Source organism: Hypanus sabinus, chromosome 1, assembly GCF_030144855.1.
Source record: "Hypanus sabinus isolate sHypSab1 chromosome 1, sHypSab1.hap1, whole genome shotgun sequence".
Lineage (NCBI taxonomy): Eukaryota > Metazoa > Chordata > Chondrichthyes > Myliobatiformes > Dasyatidae > Hypanus > Hypanus sabinus.
The window spans coordinates 202,241,927-202,255,126 of NC_082706.1; the positions used below are offsets into that span (position 1 = coordinate 202,241,927).

At 40.0% G+C, this 13,200-nt stretch overlaps 1 protein-coding gene across 4 annotated transcripts in view; it reads right to left on the reverse strand.

Annotated features, from left to right (window-relative positions):
- The window catches only part of pdcd6ip (programmed cell death 6 interacting protein), an 88,729-nt gene that overhangs the window by 50,135 nt on the left and 25,394 nt on the right, over positions 1 to 13,200 (reverse strand). For all 4 annotated transcript variants that reach the window (XM_059984282.1, XM_059984292.1, XM_059984303.1 and 1 more), the window contains exons 3-5: positions 11,542 to 11,611; positions 9,954 to 10,081; positions 3,651 to 3,804 (exon numbers count right to left, since the gene is read on the reverse strand). In XM_059984282.1, coding sequence (XP_059840265.1) covers positions 3,651 to 3,804; positions 9,954 to 10,081; positions 11,542 to 11,611 — 352 coding nt within the window. The remainder of the gene's footprint in view (positions 1 to 3,650; positions 3,805 to 9,953; positions 10,082 to 11,541; positions 11,612 to 13,200) is intronic.

A 13,200-nucleotide genomic window follows, 5' to 3' on the forward strand; every position in this document is an offset into this window, starting at 1 on the left:
TTTCTGTTCACAAAAATAATCACGATCACGATTGAAAATAAGGTGGAAGTAATAAAGTGATCGGAAAGAGGTGAAGCACCATCGGTCATTGGAAAAGCGTTAGGCTACAGTCGGTCAACGATCGGAACAATTTTAATGGAGCATGTGAAAGGCCCTGCCCTGATGAAAACTACAATTATTACTAAGCAACGCAGTGGTTTAATTATTGAAATATGTATGTTTCTTAAGTGTTTTATATGCATGGAAAGGTAAAATATGTACTATAGACTAAGAAAAACTTTTGACTAACTGACGCTAAATAATACCAGATGTACCTGTTACGACTTCAAATCCGACTTAAAGACGGACTCAGGAATGGAACTCATTTACAACCCAGGGAATGCCTGTACTTTTAAATCATTTCTAGATTACTTATAATATCTAATACAATGTAAATGCTATGTAAATAGTTGTTATACTGTATTGTTTAGGGAATAATGACAAGAAAAAATAGTCTGTACATGCTCAAACAATGAGTGCTGGAGAGAGAACTTCCGGGTTTTCCCGATCTGCGGTTGGTTGAATCTGCGCATGCGGAACCCGTGAATAAGGAGGGCAAACTGTACATACATTATTTGCAAATGTTACAATGGAGGCTATATCCCTAAATTTATAGCCTTTTCAAAGCATTGTCTCTTCAAACAAGGTTTTGGCATCAAATTTAATATGCACATGTTGAAGTTTCACTGGAATAAACGTTAAGTGGGTCGAACATATTTCCCATCACTTTAGCAGATACACAAAGAATAATAGTGTCAGTTTTATTTCCCACAATACTTTCATAACTCTATTTTAACTTTTTTAACTGAACCCATTTCCAACCTTCAGATGACCATCAGTAGGAGGGCTGTACATTTTCTATCAATTTGCATATCCCTTGAACTGAATAATGAAGTGCAAACAAAAGGAATTGTCATTCAAGCAGGTAAATTGGTTCAAATGCAAATTCACAAACTCTGATAGCATACCAGCGGCACAAATTTACCACAGAATCATACAACACAGGAATGGGCTCTTCTGGCCCTCCTCATCCACAATGCCAACACACGCCAATACCTTCTGCCTGCACTGGGCCTGTGTCCCACTACGACTTTCTTATCAATGTACCTGGCACATTGGGTCTTTAGGAATCCACATCAAATTTTCCAGTTTTAGGTAGTGCACTTTTTCTCTTGGTCTGTATCGAACCCGACTTATTCCTTTGTACCATAATTTTGGCACAGTTCCACCACCACTCCCCCCCACACTGTCAACGTACTACACCAACAGAGAAGCATGCATTGATCTTAAGTGATAATCAAATACGATACAAAGTCACTAAACCTGTCCCTATCGGAGATATTACCATTATTGTGGCTATCTGAACCTCCCCTATCATCTCCACTACCCAAAACTAACTTGTTTTCTTCTCCTTCCAGTTCGGATGAAGGTCACGGACAGGAAATGTAAACTGCCTGACCTACTGATATTTCTAGCAGATTTTGTTTTTACATTTCTAACAAGCAAAGATGGGTGGGCTGTGAGGTCGATGCAAAGATGAAATTGTTAAACGGGGAAGCATGTGGTAAAGGCAGAACATACATAAATGTGAAGTTATCCACAGGTAGATAAACAAAGGCTGGGTTATACAAGTGGTGATGGGATGTACAAAGGACCACATAGTTTTTAAATTTTACAAGCACTCAAAGCAAACATACAATCAAGTTAAAAAGGTAGAAAGGCAAATGTTATGCTGGTCTTCACTGCACAACGTTTTAAGTAAAGATGCAACGCTGCTTTGCTACTATTATACGAGATCTTTTTGATATCAATTCAAAGTATTCCAGTTCTGATCTCCTTTCCCAGGAAAGAATACAGGAAGTGCAAAATGTTGTATCAGATTAATTTCTGGGAAGCCAAGTTTGTTGCATGAAGAGGGCTAACTGAATACTGACCAAGTCAGACAGACATAAGGAAACCAGAACTCAGTGAGCAGAAGGCACAACGCAACTCTACTTACTTCGAAGTTTATATCAATTCAACATGTAAAAGTTTGACAAACTCCTATAGATGCACAGGGGAGATTATCCTTGCAGATGGATCAGAAAAATCTAGAGAGTGTTGTTACAGCCCAATCCATCATAGAAAAACCCCTCCTCACCACTGAGCACATCTACATGGAGTCCTGCCACAATAAAGCAACATCCATCATTAAGTACCTCACCATCCAGGCTCTGCTCTCTTCTCACTACAACCATCTGACAGGAGGTACAGGAGCCTTAGGTACCACACCACCAGGTGCATGAACAGTCACCACACTTCAAACAGGCTCCTGAACCAGTGTGGATAACTTCACTCAACTCAACACTGAACTAACTCAGCCTCACATTCGAGTACTCTACAACTCATGTTCTCAGCATTATTTTTATTTTGCACAATTTGTCTTCTTTTGCACATGGCTGTCTTTGGTTATGTACAGTTTTTCTATAAATTCTACTGCATTACTTTAGTTCAAATGCCTTGATAATAAATTTACTTTGACTTTGACTAGATAGCAGTGAGATTACAGAGCCCCAACACGAGTATTTCTGCAGATATCCCAGACCCATTCCAACTTAAAGTTAGGGCAAGTTTAGGTGGAGAGAGAAAGAAAAATAAAATAGACAATGATTTGACTGCCCTATCCCCCAGTCCACAACGAGTTAGTGAGTTAAGAGAAGAATTTTTGACACAAAAGTCCATTCAATCACATTCAGTGCTTCAGAGTGAAAATACATTTAAATCAAATGCCCCTCAATAAATAAATGACAGCTTTTTTTTAAAGTTAAACAAAAAGGTCACGAAAATCTTCCATTTACTGCCTCAATAACCGGTAATAGACACTCGATGGCCACTTTATTTGGTACCTCCTGTACTTGGCCTTTTCTCCTTGGAGCAACGGAAGATGAGAAGTGACCTGACAGAGGTGTCTAAGATGATGAGAAGCATTGATTGTGTGGATAGTCAGAGACTTTTTCCCCAGAGCTGAAATGGCTAACATGAGAGGGCACAGTTTTAAGGTGCTTGGAAGTAGGTACAGAGCAGATGTTAGGGATCAGTTTTTTTATGCAAAGAGTGCTGAGTGCATGGAATGGGCTGCCGGCGAAGGCGGTGGAGGTGGATACAATAGGGTCTTTTAAGAGACTCCTGGATAGGTACATGGAGCTTAGAAAAATAGAGGGCTTTGGATAACCCTAGGTAATCTCTAAAGTACGTATGTGTTCAGCACAGCATTGTGGGCCGAAGGGCTTGTATTGTGCTGTCGGTTTTCTATGTTTCTATATTCTGAGATACTCAAACAACCCCATCTGGCACCAACAATCATTCCACGATCAAAGTCACATCAAATTTCTTCCCCATTCTGACGTTTCATCTGAACAGAACTGAACCTGTTGACAGTGTCTGCATGTTTTAGGTACAGGTGTACAGATGTACATAATAAATTGGCCACTGAGTATATTACATGAGGTTATTTTAAAAAGACACATAATGATGATGATAGTGAATCCAAAAAGACATACTTAACCACAGTTGGAAACCCTCGTAACGATCAAAACAAGTGCAAAAATTAATATTTAGATAGTTATATTTACCAGCAGCCGCTTTAAGGAAAAACACTTCTTGTGCTTGAGCCAACATAATTAGACTGAGCGTTCCAACTGTATCTGGAGAAATGTCCATTGTTGGCTCACGATTCAGTGCTGACAACACCGTATCCTTGATATGCTGGAAAACTCCACTGGCAAGCTGCAGCAAAGAGACCAAAAGAACATTGCTTCATCTATTGTATCATCAAAAGATCCATATAGAAAGAAAAAGGATTAATTCACGTGTGAGCTATTTGTTTCTGATCCATTATTGGTGACTATAAGCAATTAGAACTCAGACTTGCCACAGAAAAATCAGTAAACACCATTTTCTACATCAAGAAATAGAACCAACTGAAACTATTACCCAAAATGAATGTATTGAGTGCAGGAGATGGGATGTTATATTAAAGTTGTATAAGATGTTGGTGAGGCCGAATTTGGGGTATTGTGTTCAGTTTTGGTCATCTATCTAGAGGAAAGATGTAAACAAGGGTGAGAGTGTAGAGAGAACTTACAAAGATGGTGCCAGGACTGGAGGGCCTGGATTATAAGGACAGGTTGAATAGGTTAGGATGTTGTTGCTTGGAAAACAGAAGTATACAAAACTATGAGGGCTATAGACAGGGTATATGCAAGCAGGCTTTTTCTACTGAGGTTATGTGGGACTACAACTGGAGGTCCTGTGTTAAGGGTGAAAGGTGAAAAGTTTAAGGGGAACATGAGGGGAAACTTCTTCACTCAGAGGGTGGTGAGAGTGTGTGAATGAGCTGCCAGCACAAGCGGTAGATACAAGCTCAATTTCAACATTGAAGAGAAGTTTGGATAAGTACATGGATGGCAGGAGCAAGGAGGGCCATTGTCCCTGCGTAGATCGATAGGACTAGGCAGTTTAAATGATTCAGCATGGACTAGATGGGCCAAAAGCCCTGATTCTGAGGTGTACTTTTCTATGACTCTGTGACTCTAAAACCTTGCAGCTTGTGAAATTTCCAAAAGTCAGACTGAAAGATTGTTATTAAATAATATATAAGGATTGGGTGAGTGGCATCAACACTGGACTGCCAGGTAGATGGTCCTGAGTTTGAATCCAGCTGGGTAGCAGCAGTACCTGTGTGGAACAAAAGCCTGGTAATCTACTTCTGTATCGTGCCACGAAAACCCAATGGACAACTACGCTATCCATAGTGTTGCCATGATTCGATGGCGACTCAACTGCACTTGACAGACAACTGAGTAATTACACTTAAGGTCAATCCTGATTTAATTAAGAGACCAGTTTCGAGGAGTCAAAGGTTAATCTGAGTTTGTATTTTGTTATTCCTCCAAAATCTTAACCAACCTATGTCATGTAATCAGTTGAGTTAGGAACCAGTGTAACACCTGTGGTATACATATGGTTAAATGCAATCCAATAAGCTGCAAATCTACTGAACTCCAGCAAAAATAATGGATGTTGCCTGGATTGGGGAGCATGCTTTATGAGAATAGGTTGAGTGAACTTGGCCTTTTCTCCTTGGAGTGAAGGAGGTTGAGAGGTGGCCTGATAGAGATGTACAAGATGATGAGAGGCATTGATCAAGCAGATAGTCAGAGGCTTTTTCCCAGAGCTGAAATGGCTAACATGAGAGGGCACAGTTTTAAGGTGCTTGGAAGTAGATACAGAGGAGATGTCAGGGGTAAATTTTTTATGCAGAGAGTGGTGAGTGCGTGGAATGGGCTGCCGGCGACAGTGGTAGAGGCGGATATGATAGGGTCTTTTAAGACTCCTGGATAGGTACATGGAGCTTAGAAAAATAGAGGGCAATGGGGTAAACCTAGTAATTTCTAAAGCAGGGACATGTTCAGCACAACTTTGTGGGCCAAAGAGCCTGTATTGTGTTTTCTATGCTTCTATAAAATACAGCTTCAGTGTATTTGCACAAATTTTAATTGTCAGTTGTGCTTGCAACTCCTAACCTGCAGAACAGACCAGGAACATGGAAAAGAGCCATTCACTTTGTGGAATAATAGACTAGATGAACAGAAGGGCCTGTTTCAGTGTGTTCTATGACTCAAGACTGTTCTGCCATTGAAAGGTTACACATCAGCAACAAGAGATAGCATAAATCATAACCAGACACAGAAAAATGCTGGGATCGCAGTAATGAGACTCAATAGATGTGTAGCCCCTCCCCCAACACTGACAAATCACAGAGATAAATTCTGAAACATGTGGGTAAATATCTATAAAAGATAGAAGCAGGCAAAGAATGTATAGTGTTGTAGAATAGCACTGAGATAATAAGGCAGTGATCTAATGTTCTCATGAATAAGATGAAAGGCAGAGATATTTGCCATATCTTTACACACCGGTATGTCCTACACATCTGGTAAAAATGAACTGAGATCTGATTACGGAATTGGTATTGGTGGATCAGGCTGTTTAATTGTAATTTTTCTTTGCAGCTCAACAATTATGCCTGCTATTATTTTTAATTAACTTCTTAAATATGTGTAACTGTTTAGTACATTTCCTAGTAGCCACAGTATGTATATGTTGCTGTTCAGTGTGTCCCCTAGATGTTACAACTCTTTGTATCATTCTGGAAATCTCTAGAAGCTTTTCTGCTTTTGCATTACTTGAATAAGTGCTATCTAATTGGTTGACTCAAATCTATGAGTATTTATTCATTTACTTAGTGAAATACAGCGCAGAATAGGTCCTTTCAGCCCTTCGAGCCTTACCACCCAGCAATCTCCCAATTTAACCCTAGCCTACTTGTGAGACAATTTACAATGACCAATTAACCTACCAACCTGTATGTCTTTGGACTGTGGGAGGAAACCGGAGCACCTGGAGGAAACCTACCCGGAAAACGCACAAACTCTTTACAGACAGCAGAGGGAACTGAACCCAGGTCATTGGCACTAAAATAGTATTCTGCAAACCACTACGCTGCCATGCCACCTGAAAACCGAGGCAAATATGGACACCAGGAGAAGGGGCATTCAACCTTTCTGAAGACAATGGAAAATAAAGATGACACAAAAAAGTGGACATAGAACTTACATTCATTTAACTGCACGCCTGGAAAGGGAAGATACACTTGATATCTACAACTCATTTTAGATATTTATTTATTATAATTATTCTACTGATATATTTTCAGAGTCTGTTGGCTTCTGCACATTGTTCGTTTGCCCGTATTTGTTGTGTGCAGTTTTTCATTGATTCCATTGTGTCTTTGTATTTACTGTGAATATCCACGAGAAAATTAATCTTACAGTAGTATATGATGACATATATGTACTATGATAATAAATTAACTTTGAACTCTGCATTAATTTTGATGGAGTCTGCCTATCTGCAAAGTAGTTCAAGTCTTTGACTTTAGTCGAAGGCCAATTGTCTTGGGGTGAGAGAACTGTATATGGGTGGATAGGAAAGGGAAACAGCTGTTGCTGTTTTGTTGCTTGTTGTGCTGTGTTTTGTTGTGTTCAGTGTTGTTCTGCATTGTGAATATGCTATGTTGACACTGGAATGTGTAGTGATACTTCTGGGCTGTCCTCTGCACATCCTAGGTAATGCAAATGATGTATTTCACTTTATGTTTTGGTACCATCATATAAGCTTGAATTTTGAATCTTTTTGGAATTATAACGTTGGCTCATTTTTACTAAGTACTGTACCAGCAGTTATGGTCGAAATGACAATAAAAGTGACTTGACTTGACTAATAGTTTCTGGCAATTTTTGTTTCCACCATTCAGAATTTTCTGAATACTTCACAACTTTGACAGCTTCTGTTAGATTAAGTCGCTTAGCTGAATGCTTTAAAACAGGGGTCCCCAATCTTTTTTATGCCATGGACCAGTACCACTGAGCAAGGGCTCTGTGGACCCCAGGCTGGGAACTCCTGTTTTAAAATCAAACCTTTGCATCCTTTGAATCAAACCTTTGAATGGCAGAATGTGATTCAACAATCATTTTCAAAGGGCGACAGGCTGAAATATATGAAAGAAGAAAATTTACTAAGAGGAAAAAGTGGGACTAATTGGATAGCACGTATCATCAGCACAAGCAAATATGCCAAGAACCCTCAGAATAAAATCCGAAAATCTGATAACTTAAATCTGGAATCACTTCAAATTTGAGAAAATCAAGATGGAGACAATATCAAATGAGACAATAAAGATAAGGTAGCATAAAGGGGATAAAAGCATTAGGAATGCAGATGAAAATCACAGAGGAGGAGGAAGACTTTTTGGAAAGCAACTTGGGACAGGTTCAATTCAAGTTTATTTATCATATAAATACATTGAAACATTCAGGTAAATGTGTTGATTGTGTTACCAACCAAAACATCTAAGGATATTCTGGGGGCAGTCCACAAGTGTCACCACACATTTTGCTGCAGTATGCTCAGCAGAACAACACAGATCTCAGCAAGAAACAAAACAGCAACAGCAAAACAAGGCAACACACACAAAATGCTGGAGGAACTCAGCAGATCAGGCAGCATCTATAGAAAAGTGTGAACAGTCAATGTTTTGAGTCAAGGCCATTCTTCAGGTCTCCTGATAAAGAGTTTAGGCCCAAAATGGCGACTGTACATTAGTCTTCACTGTGGAGAACAGTAGCAGTACGGGAGAAGTTCCAGGAGCCAGGGGACTTACCATAACTAGAAGAAGTTACCATAACTAGAGAGAAGTCTCTTGGGACACTGAAAGGTCTGAAGGTAGATAAATCACCTGGACCAGATGGGAACTCCCAAGAGTTCTAAAAGAGGTGGCTGAAGAGATCTTGGAGGCAGAAGAAAGGAAACTATAAGCAAGTTAGTCTGACCTCAGTAGTTGGGAAACGGTTGGAGTTGACTATTACACAATGAAGTCTCAGGACACAAGTCACATGACAAAATAGGCCATAGTCAGCATGGTTTCCTCAAGGGAACAGCTTTCCTGACAAATCTCTTGGAACTCTTTGAAGAAGTAACAAACAGGATAGACAAAAGGGAATTGGTTGATGTTGTGCACTTGTTTTCAGAAGGCCTTTGACAAGATGCCACACAAGGCTGCTTAACAAGCTACGAGCCCATGGTGTTACAGGGATGATTCTAGCATGGATAAAACAGTGGCTGATTGGCAGCAGGCAAAGGGTGGGAATAAAGGGAACCTTTTCTGGCTAGCTGACAGTGACTACTGGTGTTCCACACAGGTCTGTGTTGGGATCGATTCTCTTTTCGTCTTATGTCAATGATTTGGATGATGAAATTGATGGTCTTGTTGCAAAGTTTGCAGGCGACATGAAGACAGGTTGAGGGGCAGGTAGTTTTGAGGAAGTAGCGAGGCTAAAGAGGGACTTAGAAAGATTAGGACAATGGACAAAGAAATGGCAGATACAATACAGTGCCAGGAAGTGTGTATGGTCATGCACTTCGGTAGAAGAAATGAAAGGGTTGACTGTTTTCTAAATGAAGAGAAAGTACAAAAATCTGAGACACAAAGGGAGTAGGAAGTCCTCATGCAGGATTCCCTAAAGGGAATAAGAATAAAAAGAAAGGAAATAATGTTGACACCTTATAAAGTACTGATGAGGCCTCACTTGGAGTATTGTGAGCAGGTTTGGGTGCCTTACCTTAGAAAGGATATGCTGAAACGGGGAAGTTCAAAGGAGGTTCACAAAAATGATTCCAGGATTGAAGAGCATCTGATGGCTCTGGGCCTGTATTCACTGGAATTCAGAAGGATGAAGGCTGACCTCATTAAGACCTAACAAATGGTGAAAGGTCTTGATAGAGTGGATGTGAAGGGTATATTTCCTATGGTGGGAGAATCTTAGACCAGAGGACACAGCCTCAGAATAGAGGGGTCTCCTTTTAGAACAGAGATGAGGAGGAATTTCTTTAGCCAGAAAGTGGTGAATCTGTGGAATTCTTTGCCTTAACCAGCAGCAGAGGCCAAATCTTTATGTATAATTAAGGCAGAGGTTGATAGATTCTTCATTGGCCGGGATATGGGGACAAGGCAGGAGATTGGGGCAGAGAGGAAAATTAGATTAGCCATGATGAAATGGTGGAGCAGACTTAATGGGCCGAATGGCCTAATTCTGCACCTTCATCTTATGGTCTTATAAACAACAAAACAAGTTCCCCATTCCTCCTTTCCATCTGTGCGCATACATATTCCTCTAACCCAAGACAGTCTGTATTCTCCAGCCTCCAGCAGATTCACGATCAGCTGCAGATGTCGGGCATTATTGAAACAATAAAAGAAAAACTGATGCAAGAACAAAATCAATGTTGCAGATTAAGTCCAAAAGACTGCTTACCTGATAATACTTAGCTGCTGATTTGAGCCCTTCATCATTCTCCAGATTCTGTTCTGATGCAATTTGGCTGGCTAAGGCACCAATATTGAACAAAACACAACTCTTCTCATATCCCAAACTTGCAAGGGCTGGAACCAAATGCAAGAAATATGAGAACACAGTAGTTAATATCTTCAAAATAATTATCTCTTATCTTCTTGCCTTTTACAGCTGCTGGAATAATGTATACCAGGCTATGTGACAATCTTTTTCCATTTAAATAAAGGGGTACATGAAAATCGGGTAGCAGCGATACAACCAGAGTGCTATTACAAAGGCTTTCAGTTAAGTGTTATATGGGTAGGTGGGTAAGAGGGAGGAATGGGGCTTGCTTTTGCTGCATTTATTTTGTTGCTTCTTGTGTTCTGTGTTGTTCTGCCAATTATAGAGGGCATGCTCTGTTGGCGCCAGAACGTGTGGCCTTACTTCTGGGCTGCCCTCACACATCCCTAGGTTGTGTTGGTTATTAATGTGAACAATGCATTTCACCGTATGTTTTGATAATAGTGTGATAAATAAACTTGAGTCTGAAGAATATGCCATATTTGTAAAATTATGTGGGTTTTTAAAAAAATCACAGACCTATGTTAATCATGAACCATACTCCCTACTATCCATTTTTATTGACTCTAAATTCCTTTGAAATTCAGGCAAACAATTCAGCAGTTAAATTTCATTACCCAGGTACGCCTGAAGAAATTAGCCCCACTAAAGAAGATACTGCCACACACATAATTCTTCATCTTGGCGGGATTATCACTGCTGGCTAAACATGTGAGCATCAACCTTAAAGTAGTGAATATTGTAAGTTTACAGACTATTAATTTTGCATTCCTTGAGGTTGTTATAGCCAGGAGTAGTAGTGGGGATAAGCTTCCACTACCTATTAAATGCTCAAATAGCTTTTGACAACCAAGTCCAGCTCTTGGCCTTCACAAATGGCTTGGCTAATAAGCCCAACAGAACCATTTCTACTGACAGGAGAAGGGGCAAAGGTGGGTTACTGGCACCTTAAAACCAGTCACTTCAGACAGATGAGGCTCATTAGCCATGGCTGGCAGCTCACCAAGAAGAAAAACTCTGATCTCAAACCTCCACTGGCATATGGCTATACCCACTCATGGATCAAACCCCAGGAAAAATCTGCTGGAGTCCTTAAGGCAGTCCTACATTGGGTTCAATGCTGAAAGGCAACTCCTGCAACACCAGTGGTGCCAAACTGTATCTTTGTCCTTCTTTTCTGTTCATCAGGTGTGTGGAGAGGGGGAGCTTGCAACATGGCATCAGCTTGCTCTCCATATCGTATTGCTGTGGCTTGCATTATGTCCTTGTACTATTAATTTTAATCAACAGACTGATGGGATGTAAATAATATCTCCTGTTATGATAGAAAGAAATGGATTTCATGGAAGTTCATGGAAATAAAGTGCAAAATTACTGCTGATAGTTCAATGATACATTGAACATAATGTAATTGAAGAGTAATAAAAAAGGGTTAAAAAGTTATATTAAAGCCTGGGTAATATCACAATAAAAAAATAGGACTTACCAAGTTTAACAGATCCTCCAAACAGAGATCCTTTATCAAAAGCATCTTTCCAGGTAAAAGTTAAACAAAGCTTTAAAAAGAAAGTCATAAATTGTTATGTTTCTTGTGCAATACAAATAAAAATGTAAAAACTTTCATTGCATTCATGAAGTAGTTATTTTTCAAACAGAGCAAATGCTGGAAATGTGAAGCAGATGAGGTCGCATAGGTTGAGAGAACCAGTGTCCAGTTATTTCCATTAAACGTGTGTACAGCTATTTAACTGAAATGCTCCATCAATGCTGCAAACTTATTTCCAGCATTTCTGCGTCATAATGTTCAACATCGTTTTTATTCTTTTTATTCTCTATTACCGCAGAATTTGTCTCAGTGATTGATGCAAAATACAATGGAAGCTCTATAGCATTTACAGTAGGTGGAAGCTTTAGAGAAGATGCAGGGGAGATTTACCTGGATGCTCTAGATTAGAGAGGATGTCTTAGGAGGATAGGTTGAGTGAGCTAGGGTTTAGGTCTTGGGAGGAAAGGAGGATGAAAGGTGGCTGTATTCATAGATTGCTTACTTCTGACCATTACACCGATGGCACTTGTGGCAGCAATGAAGGTCCTCCATCTCTGTCATATCATCACACAAAGATATAGAAGGGCTCCAGTGCTGTTTCCATAGCAATTTTTTTTTTTACCAGTCAGGGTTGTTAGCCCTGAGCTGAACACCAAACCCGGAGGACCAGTGCAGCACTCTCAGTCTGGCCTCCACCCTTTGGCCTGCTTGGCAAAAGTGATCCTACCAAGAATCAAAGCACAAAGCCCTGAATCCAGCCTACATAGCTCTCTGGCTCGGCTCATTGAGGTACACAAGCCTCCAAATTCTACAACAAGGTTGTGGTCCTCTTGGAGGATTCACGTATAGTCGAATGAAAATTAAACTTGAATTTGACAGAGATGCAAAAGATGCTAAGAGCCATAGATCAAGTGGATAGCCAGGGCTGAAATAGCTAATATCAGTGGCATAACTTTAAGGTGATTGGATGAAAGTATAAGGTGGATGCCACAGGTAAGTTTGATCTACATAGAGTTGTGGGTATCTGGAATGCGCTGTCAGAGGCAGATACATTAGGGATTTGTAAGAAATTCTTAGAGGGGCACATGAAAAAAATGGAGAACTATGTGGAAGGAAAGCAATAGATTGATCATAGAGTAGGTTAAAATATCTGCACAACAATGTGGGCCCGAGGGCCTGCGCTGTACTGTAATGTTCTATATTAGACATGGAGCTAGTGATATTATCATTGAACTGGAGAATAAGTTCTGTGCTCAAATACCAATATCAATCACAAGAAGAAACATCTGGAGTGATACAAAAGACAATCAGCTATTTGGTTTCATGCCTCTTGGTTAATGGAGCCACAAAATGTGATTTCATGCACGTAGGCATTTCCTCCTTTTGGGAAAGCAACAGTTAACTGGGACTGATGGGAAGAGAATGGTTGTGTTTGCACAGTCACTGCAGATTGAAACAGCTGCTTCCGACATTGTAAATAAGCTTGCCCCATAGGCATATGCAAATAATGGATTGCAATTTTTAAAAAATGACACATTTAAATCAAAACCCCAGGGAAACAGAATGGAGCCATTTCTGTTACAAGAGGAGGAGACATAC